This window comes from Calonectris borealis, chromosome W, assembly GCF_964195595.1.
Source record: "Calonectris borealis chromosome W, bCalBor7.hap1.2, whole genome shotgun sequence".
NCBI classification, from domain to species: Eukaryota; Metazoa; Chordata; class Aves; order Procellariiformes; family Procellariidae; genus Calonectris; species Calonectris borealis.
The window spans coordinates 39,931,473-39,950,786 of NC_134351.1; the positions used below are offsets into that span (position 1 = coordinate 39,931,473).

The following is a 19,314-nucleotide window of genomic DNA, read 5'->3' on the forward strand; positions in this document are numbered from 1 at the left end:
CATATGAGAAATATGCTGGGGAAGACAGTCTGGGTTACTCCTGCCTCTGGCAAGGGAAAACCCATTCGTGGGATTGCTTTTGCTCAGGGACCTGGGTGCACTTGGTGGGTGATGCGAAAGGATGGGGAAGTCCGGTGCGTACCTCAAGGGGATTTGATTTTGGGTGAAAATAGCCAATGAACTGAATTGTATCATGTTATTTGCTATATAATACCGTGTGTCATCACTTATATGGTTGCTCTCAACGGTATTGCAGTAAGAATCACCCAGATTAATGAACTCCGATGAAACCGAGCAAAGTGCAACGATGATAGAACTGGACGAGCGCAGCGACAATGGAACCAGAACTGGCTTAGAATCATAGAATCATAGAATCATTAAGGTTGGAAAAGACCTCTAAGATCATCGAGACCAACCGTCAACCCAACACCACCATGCCCACTACACCATGTCCCTAAGCGCCTCATCTACACGTCTTTTAAGTACTTCCAGGGATGGTGACTCAACCACTTCCCTGGGCAGCCTGTTCCAAGGCCTGACCACTCTTTCAGTAAAGAAATTTCTCCTAATGTCCAATCTAAACCTCCCTTGGTGCAACTAGAGGCCATTTCCTCTCGTCCTATTGCTAGTTACTTGGCAGAAGAGACCAACACCCACCTCGCTACAACCTCCTTTCAGGTAGTTGTAGAGCATGATGAGGTCTCCCCTCAGCCTCCTCTTCTCCAGGCTAAACAACCCCAGTTCCCTCAGCCACTCCTCATAAGACTTGTGCTCCAGGCCCTTCACCAGCTTCGTTGCCCTTCTCTGGACACACTCCAGCACCTCCATGTCCTTCTTGTAGTGAGGGGCCCAAAACGGAACACAGTATTCGAGGTGCGGCCTCACCAGTGCCGAGTACAGGGGCACGATCACCTCCCTGCTCCTGCTGGCCACACTATTTCTGATACAGGCCTTCTTGGCCACCTGAGCACACTGCCGGCTCATGTTCAGCCGGCTGTCAATCAGCACCCCCAGGTCCTTTTCCTCTGGGCAGCTTTCCAGCCACTCTTCCCCAAGCCTGTAGCGTTGCATGGGGTTGTTGTGGCCGAAGTGCAGGACCCGGCACTTGGCCTTGTTGAATCTCATACAGTTGACCTCAGCCCATCGATCCAGCCTGTCCAGGTCCCTCTGCAGAGCCTTCCTACCCTCGAGCAGATCAACACTCCCGCCCAACTTGGTGTCATCTGCAAACTTACTGAGGGTGCACTCGATCCCCTCGTCCAGATCATTGATAAAGATATTGAATAAGACCGGCCCCAGTACTGAGCCCTGGGGAACACCGCTCGTGACCGGTCGCCAACTGGATTTAACTCCGTTCACCACAAGTCTCTGGGCTTGGCCGTCCAGCCAGTTTTTTACCCAGTAGAGTGTACCCGTCTAAGCCGTGAGCTTTAGAATGCAACAGTCCAAAACCACACACCATCTCTCCTGCCCTGAAAGACTGTTATGACAGATGGAGCCCAAAGTCATGGACTAAATGAACTCAATGGACCTTTTAGAGGGATGGCCCACAGACTTAGGGAATATCTGTGTGTATATATCAAAAGGCAGGAAAAGTGGTGATGACTAATTGGAATGTATTGGAAAATGTGAGACCTGGGCATGACGTAGATGGTATAGAATAAGGGTTGGATACTGTCCTGGTTCTGGCTGGGGCAGAGTTATCTTTCTTCCCAGTAGCTTGGGGGGTGTGCTGTGTTTTGAGTTTGGTATGAGAGGAATGTTGATGGCCCATTGATGCTTTGGTTGTTGCTGGGTGGTGTTTGCACGGGGGACTTTTCGCCCCCCCCCATGCTCTGCCAGGTGCATGGGAAGCTGGTGGTTGGAGAGCACAGCCAGGGTGGTTGACCCAGCTGGCCAATGGGGTATTCTTGGTTGACCCAGCTGGCCAATGGGGTATTCTATACTATGTGACATCATGCTCAGTATATAAACTTGGGGTGGGCGGGGCTCTCCCCCCCCTGTTCTTGACACGTGGTCAGCAGTGGGTGAGCAGTTGCATTGTGCATCGCCTGCTTTGTATATTCTGTTATTGTTGTTGTTCTCATTGTTACTATTATTGTTCTATTTCGTTTTATTTCAATTATTAAACTGTTTTTATCTCAACCCATGAGTTTTTTCTTCTTGTGCCCTCCTGATTCTCTCCCCCATCTTACCGGAGGCAGGGGGTGAGCAAGTGGCTGTGTGCTTTTTAGTTGCTGGCAGTGGTTAAACCACGACAGTGAATTTCTGTAGTCATAAAAAAAGAGCTAGGGAAATATCTTTCAGCTTCTTAAGTCATATTACCTGTATGTTTGCGTGTTGTTTTTTTTTTTAATTTTTTTTTTCTAGAGTTGGTTTTCTTTTATCAGAAGTACACCATGTCCTTAGTTTATTTGATGCAGTCTGTAATTCTTTCTATCCCTCAAAACAGTATCACTCTTAAAATTTATGACTGGAATATGCTTCTGGGGACAGTATTTACAGCTGAATGAGTAAAGGACAGCTTTTCAAAGCACTACCCTGGTCTTCTCCCATCGAGCTTGTGGGACAATTCACAATACTTTAGCAAGGGGAATAAGATTTGCCTCAGAAATTTCAAGCCATTTATTCTTACTCCTGCATTACATCTCACTGCCTCCTTAGTTGTGCTACTGCAGCTTTTTCTGAGGTTATGCTGGAAAATCATTAAAATGGTCATGGTTAAAAATAACCTTTTCTCCAAGCTGGAAGTAGGTGGTGTTTTCTTGGAAGCACTGTTACAGAAATTTTAGCTTGTTTTTTCCCAGAGGTGATACTTCTGCAATCCTGTTGCAGTAACCAGATTCACTCCCCTCTTAACTTCAGACACAAGTAGTGTTTCAGTTTTGTAATTGATTTCAGCTGTTCTAACTATGGACTGTTGCCAAAGAAGGATCCTGCATTTCTTCCCTCCTTCTGCTTGTACACCGCTGCTGTTTCTTTCTACTACCCCTAGTGATTGTGCAGATGTGTGATGAGCCAAGTTGCCTTGCTGATATGCCTGAAAATTGCCCAGAAAAAAAGGGAATAGTTAGTGTTCAGTCAAATAAGCAAGATGCTCTTGATTCGTTGTGTCAGCATTTGTGACCCTGGGGTTACATAAAGGAAGAGATGAAAAGGTAGAGCAGGGGAGTAGGAAGGGGGACTGGGATGAAATGTTTTGGTGCTTTCACGCAGTTAGATTGGTGTGAGCTCACGATGGACTAACAATCTAGGGTGTATTAGCTGAGGATATACAATTGCTCCAGGCTGCCTCTATTATCACTATGGACAGGGGAGAGAAGGATGTGTCTGTCCATGATTTAGGTATTGGAAATCTCCAGAGTGTGAAAGTGCCACCACTTCAATCCACCCACCTCCCTGCACTGATTTACTGATATTTTTTTTTTTTTTTTTTTAGGGTGGGAGTACACATTGCTAAGACTCAGTGTGAATGCACTGTGAATTCATTGGCCAAGTTGAGTTAGCTTTGAAAGACTGGTACAGATCTCAGGAATATTATCTCCCTACAAGATTTATGTATGTGGGAGGCTGGACAGAGGACAGAGATTTAATGGTAACTAATTGAGAGAAAAGCTAATATTTGTAGCCTTTTATTACATAGCAGGGAGTTCAAATGGGGAAGGACACTGGAGACAGTCAATATGATGTATGGTGCATGGAATTGCTTGTTTTCTTTCAGAATAAAACTCAGTATCCATTGAAAGACTAGTGTGTAATAAATTTCATTCTGAAAACATGTAGAGATATTAGATTTCTCTTTAGAGTATTTTCCTTGTAACCTGGGATATTTGCATCTCTGAAGAAAATCCATGTTTGTATATTTGAAGCCCTGAATTATGGTGTCCAGTGCTTAAATGAAGATTGGTATGGTATTGTGTCAGTGTGAAGAAGCAAATAAGAAGGAGCAAAGTTGTCCTGGTTCCGGCTGGGACAGAGTTAACTTTCTTCCCAGTAGCTTGTGGGGTGTGCTGTGTTTTGGGTTTAGTGTGAAAGGAGCGTTGATGGCCCATTGATGCTTTGGCTGTTGCTGGGTGATGCTTGCACCGGGAGGGGGGAGCACAGCCGGGGTGGTGGACCCAGCCGGCCAATGGGGTATTCTATACCATGTGACATCATGCTCAGTATAAAAACCAGGTGTGTGGGGGGGCTCGCCCCCCGTTCGTGACACGCGGTTGGCGGTCGGTGAGCAGTTGCGTTGTGCATTGCCTGCTTTGTGTATTCTGTTATTGTTGTTGTTCTCATTGTTATTATTACTGTTCTACTTAGTTTTATTTCAATTATTAAACTGTTTTTATCTCAACCCGGGAGCTTTCCTACTTGTGCCCTCCTGATTCTCTCCCCCATCCCACCGGAGGTGGGGGGGTGATCGAGCGGCTGCGTGGAGTTTATTTTTTGCTGGCTGGGGTTAAACCACGACAAAAGTATAAACTTTTTTCTCTCATATTTTGCAGGTCGCATATTACAGCTTCACATGTTCTTGGGCTTTTTCTATTGATGTCCAACACGCAATAGATATTGAAAACAGTATTCGGCAGGTCCCTCTGCAGCAGAACGGCCATCTTTCTTTGATACAAAATGGAGGAAACATATAAAGATAGGACTTCATTAGTGAAAGGGGCAAAAGATATTGCCAAAGAGGTGAAGAGGCAAGCGGTGAAAAAAGTGAATAAAGCTGTTGACAAAGCTCAGGATGGCTACACACAGAGGTCCTACAACCGATTCCAGGATGAGGAAGATGATGACGATTACTATGTCCAAGGAGGAAATTATGGTGTAGAAGCTAATGATGATGAAGAATCAAGTGAAGCAACTGAAGGACATGACGAAGATGATGAAATTTATGAAGGGGAGTATCAGGGAATCCCCAACATGGGGCAGGGCAAGGATTGCATCGTGGCCCTCAGGCAGCCTATGCATGATGAATATAAGGATCGTCATGAACTGGAAACAGAGAGGAAAGCTGATGAAGAAGAGCTAGCACAGCAGTACGAACTGATAATACAAGAATGTAGCCATGGTCGTTTCCAGTGGGCCCTCTTCTTTGTGTTGGGAATGGCTCTAATGGCTGACGGGGTTGAAGTTTTTGTAGTTGGATTTGTGTTGCCCAGTGCTGAAACAGATATGTGTATACCCAATTCTGGATCAGGATGGCTCGGTGAGTAAAGTCTTTGCTCTGTCTTTGTGCTGTTACAAGTGTTGCTTATAATATGCCTAAATATGAATTTGTCAACACTAATGCTTATATAAAAATATGTTTTTATTGAATATAAATAAGCAAGCCACAAAGTGCATTAACAGCTATTAGGGATTTAATGAAGATTATAATTTTCTTTTTAGATAATTTTCTTTTTCAGTCAGCACATACGTGGATCTACACTGACCTCTTGGGCTCTGGCACTGATGAGGCAGGACTGTACCTTCATGAGACAGGTTGTAGGCTCAGGCCTAAAGACGTTGTTTTAGCTCTTTGCCTGCCTGCATCTTATCCCTTTGGTTTTACATGCAGCTCAGAAATGGACTGATTTTAGGTTAATTCTCTGGGCTCTGATTTGGGTGTACTTTTCTACATAACTTTGTTTCTATGTCTTTGCATGCAGACTGTTCTTAAATTTTATAGATTTTTTTTCCTATAAAATTTAAATTACAGCCTTTTCTTTCCTCAGCATCTCTGCATCTGAAATAATGAAACATTCTTTTCCCTAAGCTAGGCAAAGCTAGCCTTTCCCAGCTTTATCTGTTCAGAATGCCGTGCCACTGTTGACCATCTCCTCACTGGTTCCCCCATGGGACCTGTAAGTGCTCACCTTCACGTGCAAGACTCTTGACAGCTGCACTGCTGTCACCATTGCTAGCAGTGGGTACAGGCTGACTCCTGCTTCTGACTGCCCCATGATGCAAGTCTTTGAGGCCCCAGTTGGCACACTTTTTCAGACAGATACCTCCATCCCTTTTTTGTACTTTATCCCCTCAGCACTAGAAAAAAATTCATATAAAGGTCCCAGGATTAAGTGATTATCTTCTTTAAACCTCTTTTTGCATTCATGCCAACAAAACTGGACAACTGGTTAGCCACTCATATGCTATGACTACCATCCTTTCCAGAGGCCAATGGTTCCTCATTGCTTGATCATATTCTCCCCAGTCTGTTTGGAATCCATATATCATCCCCTGCATAAAGTTTAGACTGAATGATCTCTTGAGCATGAATAGCTTTTTTTGTTCTGTGTTACTTAACGCATTGCTTAACACAATGGTATCCAAGTCCTTGATAAGGGCTCACAGATAGTACAGTAACAAAACCAGAAATAATATTTGCGACGAGCGAGGGAAGGCAGGCAGTCGACTCAATGTGAGTGATAAGGCCAGCTTCAACTTTATTGTAAAACCCTACACATATTTATACACTAAGTTCTACCTTATGCATACTTGTCTCACAATCATTGGCTTAGCTCTAAAAATTACATTATCATATTCCTCCTACTTTCGGTTACTGCTACGTGGTCCGGGTTCCATCCTGTTTTCCCTATACTATACTTTCTCAAAGTTGCTTATCTGCACAGAGCAAGGTCAGCATAACTTTCTTTTCTCCCTTGTCAGCATGACTCAGAATTTTCCCACCGCGGCCTAGTCTGGCTAACTTTCTCCAACATTTCCCCCTTTTTCTTTTTGGACCACCAATACATTGTGGTTCATTTTTACAACATTATTTAAAATACAGTGATATGCTATTTTTACTATAACTATAATTGTTAATAAAATACCAAGCCAGCGCGTGCGCAGTGCCTATGTTAGGCACTAGGGAAGCAAATACATTGGCTGTGGTTGACCATAATTCTATATTGTCGTTACAATCTGCTTGCAATTGATGTATAGACCTTTTGTGTCGATTTGTCGCTACTGTAGTTATATTAAGCCAACTTTGTCGGCTAACTGTGAGCAGAGTTAATTTACCTACATAACAAGGCCCTCCAAAGGCGTTCTTTGGAATGCCAGGCCATGCTCGATCCCCACAGATCAAAAAATATCCGGGGGGAAGAGCTTTGGCCGTATCATTGTTCCACAAAGAGTTATTGGTTCCCTTCATACTCCGTCCATAGGCACCGAGTGTTTTGGAAGCGTTATAATTCCCACTATATTGGCCTATTTCGAATCCTTTCGTAAAAGGTGAAACAACAGTCCAACCGGTGGTATTAACAAAAGGGTTGTTATCATCAGTGCGGCTGCTTATGCCGATCAATGACTGAAAGGTCTGGGCCTGTGCGGCAAAGCGGCTAAAGCTGCCAAACACAAAACATGTCTGAGTAGTAACGTTATCAGTTGCATTTCCAATTTTTTCTGACCCCAAAAGGTCAATTTCTTGGGGGTCCCAAGGGAGAGTATGATTTAGGGCTCTTATTAGTTGTACCGAGCAATTTGCTACAGTAACATTTATACAATTAACTGTTACAGACGTCCAATTATCAAAATCTCTGGCAATAATTTCAGGAAAGCCTATCAGACATGTTTTAAAGGGCTCAGTTGCCGTAGCTGAACTCAGGCAAAAATCTGTCATCCCAGTTTTATTTGCCCACGCCACCCATAAGTTCGCACGGCTGGGCAACGGCATCGCTGGGATCAGTACAGACAGAGCTGCATTGATCATCATCAGCAACAGCAGCTTTGGTCCAGCGGCTTGGAATCCACTTCGGCCCTGTGGGAGTAAGTACACACATATAACCTCTACCCATATACTTCACTTCTGCTGGACCTTTCCACAGTCCGGTTGCTGGATCTCTATACATAACGAAAACTGGCTTGTCATCCTTATTTTCTTTAGGATAACCATGCACCCATGCTGGTGGCTCTTTCTGATCTGCAAAAATACATAAATGATTTAGCACAAAAAGAGTCTTAACAAGTCTTTCTTGTACATCTGAGATTTCCCTAAATTTTTGCAAATATTGTTTCAGCGTTTGATGCGCCCTTTCAATGATAGCTTGTCCCGTGGGTGAGTGCGGAATACCAGCAGTATGTCGCACTCCCCATGTTTGGAAAAAACGTTTCACTTTGGCGCTTGTGTATGCAGGGCCATTGTCAGTTTTTATCGTTTGTGGCACTCCCATAACTGCAAAACAACTAGTCAAATGTCGCATTACGTGGAGTGCTCGTTCTCCTGTTTGTGCCGTGGCCCATATAAATTTGCTATAGGTGTCAATTGTAACATGTATATATCTCAGTCTGCCAAAGTCAGCAACGTGAGTCACATCCACTTGCCACAATTCTCTGGCCTCGAGTCCCCTGGGATTCACGCCGATTCCGAGACCAGGCCCATGGTGGCTACACGTAGGACAGGCCCGCACAATCCCCTGTAAAATGTCCATAAAATATCCATAAATGTACACAAAATGTGCACTGCATTCATTTAGTCCATGACTTTGGGCTCCATCTGTTACGGTGGTCACTCAGGTCAGCAGAGGTGGTGCGTTGCGTGGAGTTACTGGGCACCAAAGTTGGCTCAGGTCGGGTCACTGCTGCACTTGCGCTGCTTCTTGTAAAGTTTGTCCTCCGTTGGTTCAGGTGGTTCCTGCTGCTTGGGCATGGGCTTATCCACAGTCACAGACGCCTCGGGGCGTCCTGTCCCGCATGGACTCAGCCACAGGTCACAGTCCCTTTGATTCGAGTTTACGCTGCAGTTCCAGCCTGTCCAGCACAGCAGCACAGCAGCAGCAGCGATGCCCTGGCCATCTGCCGGCCCAGGCGCATCCCCATTGCTGTTATCAGAATGTTCCCAGGCACAGCACAGTAAGACGATAAGCAGTGCAGCAGTACAGCAAGCAGCAAGAGCAAAAAAGCAGCCACTAACGAGCACAAGACTCTAATACACATTAAGGCAAGCAAGCCCCATGGCAAGCACAAGAGCCTGCGAATTAATAGCTAAACAGCAGTAACAGCTATAAATTCAATCTAGCACATTCCAATCAAACGTGTCGTTATCTTGAATTGTAGTCTTTGGTTGCATTCCGGTAAATATCCATTCTAATACTCTCACAGTCTCCCCCTTTTTCTTTTTGCACTGCGTGAGTGCACCAATAAAATGTGTGGGGCCGTGCAAAACGGTTAAGTCCACAGGTAAGTCAGGGTCAATACGATCCACTGCTCGGTCAACGATGTGGGTACTGAGTTTTTGAATCACAATCGATAAGTCCTCGTAATATAAAAAGTCCTTGGAGACCACTGGATGATCGCCCCAACAACAACGCTCCATGAGATTGTCCATTGATAACTATGGGCCCTTTAATTCCTGTAGCAATTTTTTCGCGGCCGGTCGTCAATTAGCGTGACATCTACTGCTGTTGCCAGATCCAGTCCGAGGCTCCCCCTGGTAGCTGGTCGAAGCTGGGTTGCTGGTCGAAGCTGGGCAATGGCGTCTGGTATCTCTGCACTGTCGTTTGGTTGGGGGCTGCCGTTGGCCTGAAGGTGACCGGAGCCGCGATTGGTGTCGGCGCGCTGTGGCTCTTGGCGCTCGGTTTCCCGTTTCCCGAACGCCGGCAGACCGTAGTATTATGATTATTCGTTTGACAGTTCTGGCACCACACTTGTGGCTCCCGACAGTGTCGACGCAGATGTCCTGGGTAGCCACATCGGAAGCACTTATACTCTCGTCGGCCAGTCGTCTTACTTTGGTGGGCATCCGGAGGCTTCAGTGGGGCAAGAGCTGCAAACGCCTGTCCCTGCGCCTTGACTAATTTTTCCCCTAGTTCTCTGATTGTTTCAACTAACATGGCTTGAGCTCCTACAGGAACTCTACTCATTCGCTCTAACATGACTTCTATGGTGGCGTCTAAGGGTAAGGTGACAAGGATGCCCTTCGTATAAGTATTACAATTCTCTAATACACACTGTCTCAGCAAAGGTCCTTTCATAAAATCTGCCATATCTGCACGGTCAATAGCGTCTGTGACTCTATCTACAAAAGATGCAAAAGGCTCCTCTCTTCCTTGTTTAATTGACATATATGAGGGAGGAGCTGGTGTAGTTTTAACTTTCTGCAAGGCTTCTCGTGCTAATTTCATAGATTCTAACAACACGTCTGGGCCAGTTTGCATCTGCATTTCTACAGAGGCAAAAGGACCTATACCCATTAGTTGTTCTACAGTTACTCCAGCTAAACGATCATTTGGGGCTCGGGGCGAGTGCGCAGATATTTCACAAAGTCTTTGCCAGTGAGCTTGCCAAAGTAGTTGTTGTGATTGCTTCAAAATAAGCCTCATTATGTTCTTAATATCTTCTGGACATAGCATTCCGCTACCCCAGATATAGTTTAGCATTTGCCTTGCACATTAACTGTGTTTCGCAATTGATTTAATATTTTCCAATCTAGGGCCTGATGCACCCCAGTCATAGCCCCCGCGTTATCTACCTGGTAGATTACCGGGAAGGCTTGAGGGCTAATTTGATCTAATAAATCAAAATCTTTTGTTCAACAGCTTCTCGTGCTATTTTGTCCCAACTAACCCGCACTAAACGCGGCTGTTGATGAGCTTGGGACGGGGGGGGGTGGGTGGGGGGGGGGTGGGGGGGGTGGGGGAGGTGAGGGGTGGGGGGGTGGGGGGGGTGAGGCCTTTAGAAGACTTTCAGCTTGAGCAGTCTCCTGTCCGCTACCGTCTACCCTCTCATTTTCACTTGGACCCTCCCCCTCCCTTTCCCCCGGCGGTGCGGAGGGACAAGCCCTTTCTGTCGGCGGATCAGGAGGGGGACGAGAGGGTCGGCGAACAACGGGAACAGGAATTCCCGAAGGCGGAGGTGAAAAGTAGTCACCCCCTGCTGTGAGACGTCCAGCGGCAGGATCAGACTGCTCAAGCCGATCTGAGGCGGCTGTAGCTATTCGCCTTTCAGTTTTATATCTTTTTATACAATTAATAACATCTCTCCAAGATTTCATTAATTTTCTTGCTGATTTATCATCATCAATTACTAGATCCCACAAACAATCTCCATAAAAACGCCACTCGTCTACTTCAAACATACTTTCAGGGTCTTTAAAAAACCCTTTCGTTTTCCCTAACGCAATTAAACCAGCCAGGTCTTTTAATTGGCTTACTCCCCGCTCTTCTAAAAAGCGTTTTAAAATATCGAAGGCTACCTCTACTTCCATTGCGCGCTTCTCCTGACCCTCTTAATTATCCGGTCGTTTGCAGCCTTTTCCCACGGGTAGCCTTCTATCGGACGGCGAACCCCTTCTTAATTATCCTGGGTTCAAGCACGGATCAGGCACGCCGCGACAGCGTCTACTGATCTTCTGCTCCCTGGTCGCTGCTACCAGTGCTTCTCCGATCTCGCTGTCCGGTGGAAAACAGGGATGGGGGGTCCCTGTTCGGGCGCCACTTGCGACGAGCGAGGGAAGGCAGGCAGTCGACTCAATGTGAGTGATAAGGCCAGCTTCAACTTTATTGTAAAACCCTACACATATTTATACACTAAGTTCTACCTTATGCATACTTGTCTCACAATCATTGGCTTAGCTCTAAAAATTACATTATCATATTCCTCCTACTTTCGGTTACTGCTACGTGGTCCGGGTTCCATCCTGTTTTCCCTATACTATACTTTCTCAAAGTTGCTTATCTGCACAGAGCAAGGTCAGCATAACTTTCTTTTCTCCCTTGTCAGCATGACTCAGAATTTTCCCACCGCGGCCTAGTCTGGCTAACTTTCTCCAACAAATATTTATATGTAAAAGATATTCTTAGTTGATTAGCCATACAGACAGTTTCTTCTATCTAAAAAAATGGTAAATCACTGGGCTGATAATGCAGGTATTGTGAATGTGAAGAGCAACAAACAGCTTGCTTCGAAAATCGAAGGATTTTCTGAAACTGCACGTTTAGTGTCAAATAATGCCTTCATGTAATAGTTTTCTCTGATATTATAAGAATATAATAATCACATTTTGTATAATATTTGTAGAAAGAAGAGTATCAGAGGCATCAACTAGGTCTTTTGGGCTGAAGTAGTTTTCAGTTTGGGACAACAGGCATGTGCCTACTACTTCTGCATTGATTGCCAATTTGCATGTTAGCTGGTTTGATGCAATGCTTTCTACATCTACTCTATCTTAAAACCTACTAAATGTAATCTAACATAGTTCTAATCTACACAGTCTTTCCTCTTACACGGGAGGAAGTGCTCCCCAGAGGCTCAGTAACTGATGTGAAGTGCTTATAAACTCTGCTAAGAATACCAGATTGAAATTTTTTCCCCCACAGTTTAAAAAAGTACTGGCTTGCCAGATCTTTGCTACTTAATTTCATTGTCTGTTTTTTGCACTGTTTTTTTGATATTCATCAACAAATGCCTTCCACGAAACTTATCAATGACAAATACAAGTCCTTCACATGGGACAGAATGACCCAAATCACAGTCTAGGCACTGACCTGCTAGGTAGAAAAATAGCTCTGCAGAAGATGATCTAGGGCTCCTAGTAGGAAACAAGTTGAATATGGGTCGGTCAGCAGTGCCTTGCAGCAACGAAGGCTAACTGCATTCTGAGCTGCATTAGTGTCCTGGTTTCGGCTGGGATAGAGTTAAATTTCTCCCTAGTGCTGTGTTTTGGATTTAGTATGAGAAGAATGTTTGATAACACACTGATGTTTTCAGTTGTTGCTAAGTACCCTGCTAGTCAAGGACATTCAGCTTCCATGCTCTGGAAGAGGCTGGGAGCGAGCATAGCCGGGACAGCTAGCCCAGCTGGCCAACGGGGTATTCCATACCATGTGACGTCATGCTCAGTATATGAATGGTAGGCGTGATCCAGGAAGTAGCAATCGCTACTTGGTTATCGGTCAGCGCGGGTGGTGAGCAATTGCATTGTGCATCACTCATTTTGTATATTCTATTATTATTATTATTATTATTATTATTATTATTATTATTATTTCCCCTTCCTTTTCTGTTCTATTAAACCGTCTTTATCTCAACCCATGAGATTTTCTCACTTACCCTTCTGATTCTCTCCCCGTCCCACTGTGGTGGGGGGAGTGAGCGAGCAGCTGTGTGGTGTTTGGCTGCCTGCCGGGTTAAACTACGACAATTAGCAAGTGTGGCCAGTAAGTAGAGGGAAGTGATTATTTTCCTTTCTCAACACTAGTGAGGCCACATGTGTCCTGTTGTGGAGCCACCTGGTAGAAGAGATGAACAAATTAAGGCAAGTCCAGTAAAGGAGCACTAAGGTGGTTAGAGGACTGGAATACATGGAATACAAGAAGTTGTTAAAGGAACTGGACTCATTTAGCTTGGAGAAAAGAGGTCTAAGAGGGGATCTGACTGTAGTATTTGGCTACATAATTGTCCCTTGCCTGGCTGTGTAGGGATGGGGTCAGGAAGGCCAAGGCGCAGCTGGAGCGCAACTTGGCAAGGAACACAAAGAATAATAAGAAGGGCTTCTATAGGTATGTCAGCCAGAAAAGGAAGGTCAAAGAAAGTGTACCTCCCACTGATGAACACGAACTGGTAACAACGGACAAGGAGAAGGCTGAGGTATTCAACAATATTTTTGCCTCAGTCTTCACTGGCAACCTCTCTTCCCACACCTCTCGAGTGGATGGACCTCAAGGCAGGGAGTGGGGGAGCAAAGTCCCTCCCACTGTAAGAGAAGATCAGGTTGGAGACCACCTGAGGAACCTGAGCATACATAAGTATGACAAGATGCATCCCAGAGTCCTGAGGGAATTGGCTGATGTAGTTGCCAAGCCACTCTCCATGATATTTGAAAAGTCATGGCAGTCAGGTGAAGTCCCCAGCAACTGGAAAAAGGGAAACATTGCACCCATTTTTAAAAAGGGTAGAAAGGAGGACCCTGGGAACTACTGACCTGTCAGCCTCACCTCTGTGCCTGGGAAGATCATGGAACAGATCCTCCTAGAAGCTATGTTAAGGCACATGGAGGACAGGGAGGTGTTTCGAGACAGCCAGCATGGCTTCACCAAGGGCAAGTCCTGCCTGACCAACCTAGTGGCCTTCTATGATGGAGTGACTACATCAGTGGACATGGGAAGGGCTACAGATGTCATCTATCTGGACCTCTGTAAGGCCTTTGACACGGTCCCCCATAACATCCTTCTCTCTAAATTGGAGAGGTATGGATTTGATGGGTGGACTGTCCGGTGGGTGAGGAATTGGCTGGATGGTCACATCCAGAGGGTAGTGGTCAACGGCTCAATGTCCAGATGGAGATCGGTGACGAGTGGTGTCCCGCAGGGGTCCGTATTGGGACCGGTACTGTTTAATATCTTCATCAACGACATAGACAGTGGGATCGAGTGCACCCTCAGCAAGTTTGCGGATGACACCAAGCTGAGTGGTGCGGTTGACACTCCTGAGGGACAGGATGCCATCCAGAGGGACCTGGACAAGCTTGAGAAGTGGGCCCATGTGAACCTCATGAGGTTCAAGAAGGCCAAGTGCAAGGTCCTGCACCTGGGTCGGGGCAACCCCTGGTATCAATACAGGCTGGGAGATGAAGGGATTGAGAGCAGCCCTGCCAAGAAGGACTTGGGGGTACTGGTGGACGAAAAGCTGGACATGAGCCAGCAATGTGCGCTCGCAGCCCAGAAAGCCAACCGTATCCTGGGCTGCATCAAAAGAAGCGTGGCCAGCAGATCGGGGGAGGTGATTCTGCCCCTCTACTCTGCTCTGGTGAGACCCCACCTGGAGTACTGCATCCAGCTCTGGAGTCCTCAGTACAGGAAAGACATGGACCTGTTGGAGCCAGTCCAGAGGAGGGCCACGAAGATGATCAGGGGGATGGAACACCTCTCCTATGAGGAAAGGCTGAGAGAGTTGGGGTTGTTCAGCCTGGAGAAGAGAAGGCTTCGGGGAGACCTTATTGCGGCCTCTCGATACTTAAAGGGGGCTTATAAGAAAGATGGGGACAGACTTTTTAGCAGGGCCTGTAGCGATAGGACAAGGGGTAATGGTTTTAAACTAAAAGAGGGCAGATTCAGACTAGATATAAGGGAGACATTTTTTACGATGAGGGTGGTGAAACACTGGAACAGGTTGCCCAGAGAGGTGGTAGATGCCCCATCCCTGGAAACATTCAAGGTCAGGTTGGATGGGGCTCTGAGCAACCTGATCTAGTTGAAGATGTCCCTGCTCATTGCAGGGGGGTTGGACTAGATGCCCTTTAAATGTTCCTTCCAACCCAAACCATTCTATGATTCTATAATTGAGGGAGCTATAGAGAAGGTGGAGTCAAATATTTAGCAGAGGAGCACAAGAGGTCTCAAGTTGCAACCAGGGAACTTCTGATATAATGAAGGAAGTTCACGGTGAGGTGGTCAACAACTGGGAGACATTGCCCAGAGAATTTGCAGGATTTTTTGGAGATTTTCATAAGTTGACTGAAGAAGGCCCGGAACAATGTGATCTAGCTCTGAAGGTAACCCTACTATTAGCAGGAGTTCGGACTAGAGCCCTCCAAAGGTCCCTCCCAAACAAAGTTTTTCTGATTCCATGAATTAAAAAATAACTGTCTTTAAATGTACAACACTTCTAGCTTCCTATAACCAAAAGAGATATTGCAGTTGTTATACTTGACTAAACCTTTAAAGGAAAGTGTTCTGAACTCATGGGTTATGCACAGGCTTGCTGGGTTATACACAGACTAGGGTCTAAATTTGTTTGGGCAAGATCTTATAGTTGAGCCGTTTGTTCTCCTCCTGAGCCTTTACGGATTTTCTTTGGCTTTGGCAGAAATCTGGGAGCGTGCGACAAAATGTCAGTGAATAAAGGACTGCTGGACCTGGGTCTGAGAGGACCATTTTGTAAATATTCAGGCATCTACATGCCTGGTGGAATTCTCCAGTGTGTCTAGGCACCTCACTAAATCACTAGACACCTTGCACACATCCTTAGAGTCATAAATATATGGACAAATCTGGAATCAAATTGTTATTCTCAGACTGTGGTTTCCTTTTTGCAGGTTTGGATAGGTTTCCTTCATGTAACTTGTTGCTGAAGCAACAAACTTCCCTTTTAGAGATTTGTCTTGTTTTGGAGGTTCAGACTAAAATGATCTTAAGCAAAATTTTATGTTGAGTTTTCTTCGATATTCAGTGCTTGTGATATTCTTTTGTTTTCCTACCTATTAAGTAGCTATAAATTCTCTGTGTAGGCCAGATGCCTAGAGACAGTGTGATTTGGAGGGGAGGAGGAGCTTTCTTGGGCTTGCTAATCTTTTTTGAGGACTGTGATTTAATATGGAAGCTAAAGATTTTCTTTGCTAATTGATGGTTAACTAAATATTTTATCACAAGCTTTTTATTTTTGCCAATTGTAAATAAAAGTACTTTTAAAGCTTGAAAAAAGGCCATGAAAACTAAATGTATTGATCTTAATGATCAATTAAGATTAGTCCTGTTTGTGAATTCATTAAAACTGTTTTTAACCAGCCTCATTTATGCTAGGTTATATTACACTTGCGGCTTAACTGAAATTCTATCTTCAGAGCCAAGTCCAGAATTCAATGACTGAAAACTAGGGAAGTACAATACTGAATAGCTGATTTTCCATTTTGCATTTCTTCTTAAAATTCAGACATTTACTATTTTATTTCAAAACAAAATCTACTTCAAGCTTTATGGTTTTCTCTTATCTACTCAATTCCAGTGATACTTAGTTTTGACAGCATGGTTCCTTCATATGCGATCATGCAGAAGACAGGAACACTTACCCATATATTTGACATTTCTTTATTTATTAAAAGGTCTGAATTTTAATAGATTGTCACAAAACCATCCTTATATAGCAGTAAAACTCGTTCCTGCTGCTGTAAGTAGGCACCTATGTATAGAACTGTTCTCTCTTATTGCTAAATATTATAGGTCGTTATATATAGGTGAGATTTATTGCATGTTCCTGCATAGAATACAGCAGGAGAAAGTAAGTGAGAGTCTTCTGGTTATATTTCAGTTGGTAGCAGGGTACCAGATCTGTGATGATATAATAGATGACAAGTGATGTAAAGTAAAGGAAAACCAGGTTCTGCTGCTCTATATTTTACTGTTATGTGTAGCTAGTAGATGTGATCCTATAGAGTTGAAACTTTCAGGGGAACTCCTTTGTTTTTATTATGGAGAGCATGTTGAAACCCTCTTTTAAAATGATTTTAGACTTCAAGGATAGAGGAAGAGATTCAGTACTAATTTTTTAATGTGGACTCTTGGCCATGGTATACATTTTATTGAAGAGAGCACAGATGTCAAAATGTTATGGATCTGAAAATTACTGTATTCACAAAAAATGCATCTAGATTAAGAATACTTGCTGGAACCATAGCAGACCTTTGAGTGTGCAGAATCTCACTGAAATAACAGTGAGAGTCCATTGCACTTACAGTTAATAGTAGTAATAAATCTTTAGCAGCAATAGAAAAATTTAGAAATAGAGCTGCAGTCATTGAAATGTGCACTAAATATTCTGGAGCAAGGTGAAAACTGGCCTGTAGGATTAATGCCTTATTTCTTCAGAAGAAGATGCCAGAAATACAAATGCCATCATGCATGCTGTTTACCTTTGGTACAGTTCAGTTCCCTCACAATGGCATTATTAAAGTACTCCTACTGCAATGCTTTTTCTGCTTGCCTTCCAAACAATTATTTGAGGGGAAAAAAATTAAAAGACAGATCCTTATCTGTTCTAAGCAGCTACATTATTTGGACCAGTGGAGATGATGGTTATGTTCATTTTTTCTTTTCTGAGGAAAAAAAGGGACAGTGGAGAGAATATGCAATGTAATTTTTGTCTGTTACAAACTGGACTAAACCCATGTCATACGGAATATCATGGGCTTGTCACAAGACAGGAACTGGGAGCACAGATTTGAACCATTGATAAAATGCAGTGTATTCAGTTCTCTGTGCTGTTGCAGGCTCCCATTATAAGCCAGTATTTAAGGTGGGTGTGGTAGGTTGACCTTGGCTGGCCACCAGGTGCCTATCAAGCCGCTCTATCACTCCCCCTCCTCAACAGGATGGGGGGGAGAAAATAAGATGAAAAAGAAGTCGTGGGTTGAGATAAAGGCAGTTTAATAAAGAAAAAGCAAAGGCCATGCACGGAAGCAAAAGAAAACAAAAAGATTTATTCTCTACTTCCCATCAGCAGGTGCTGTCCAGCCACTTCCTGGGAAGTAGGGCTTCAGTACGCATAGCGATTGCCCCAGAAGACAAATGTCGTAATAACGAATGCCCCGCCCCCTGCCCTTTCTCTTCGCTTTTATTGCTGAGCATGATGTCATATGGTACGGAATATCCCTTTGGTCAGTTTGGGTCAGCTGTCCTGGCTATGTCCCCTCCCAAGCTCTTGCCCACCCCCAGCCTGCTGGCACAGCACTATGAGGGCTGCTATGGGGAAAATTAACTCCATCGCAGCCAGACCCAATACAGTGGGTCACAGCTGCCCTCCTTTTCTGAGGATGATTAGCTGTCATTCCCAAACCACCCAGTTGAAGATGGTGCTAATAGGGAGAACAACAGCACCATGTCGAATGTTCTTCCTCTTTCACAGTGTTCCTGCATACAGCTTTACTGAGGACTACAAGCTATTGGACAACATTAATTTACATGTTCACTCTTTGCTTTTAAGAGGTTCACCATTTAGCCTGGGGTTAAATATAATATTTCACTGGCTCAATACCCAGTTTCAGTCATGCAGTTTTAACCTGAGTAACACATTCAATACAAGTCAATATGAAATGACTGCATTGCAGTTCATAGCTGTATTGGATATAAAAAGTTGGAAAACGTATTGGGTTTGCATGGCAAGGTTTTGGTAGCAGGGGGCTGCAGGGGTGGCTTCTGTGAGAAGATGCCAGGAGCTTCCCCCATGTCCAATAGAGCCAGCTCCAGCTGGCTCCAAGACAGACCCGCCGCTGGCCAAGGCTGAGCCAATCAGCGACGGTGGTAGCACCTCTGTGATAACATATTTAAGAAGGGGAAAAAACTGCTGCGCAACAGCAGCCGGGAGAGAGGAGTGAGAATATGCGAGAGAAACAACCCTGCAGACACCAAGGTGAGTGAAGAAGGAGGGGGAGGAGGTGCTCCAGGTGCTGGAGCAGAGATTCCCCTGCAGCCTGTGGTGAAGACCATGGTGAGGCAGGTTGTCCCCCCTGCAGCCCGTGAAGGACCCCATGCTGGAGCAGGTTCCTGGCAGGACCTGTGAACCTGCGGAGAGGAGCTCATGCTGGAACAGGTTTGCTGGAAGGACTTGTGAACCCGTGGGGGGCACGCGCTGGAG

At 44.9% G+C, this 19,314-nt stretch overlaps 1 protein-coding gene across 1 annotated transcript in view; it reads left to right on the forward strand.

Moving 5' to 3' along the window:
* The first annotated feature begins 4,617 nt into the window (after nt 1–4,617).
* Nucleotides 4,618–19,314, forward strand: part of LOC142074848 (synaptic vesicle glycoprotein 2C-like) — a 139,736-nt gene continuing 125,039 nt past the window's right edge. The window contains exon 1 of the mRNA XM_075135749.1: nt 4,618–5,197. Coding sequence (XP_074991850.1) covers nt 4,618–5,197 — 580 coding nt within the window. The remainder of the gene's footprint in view (nt 5,198–19,314) is intronic.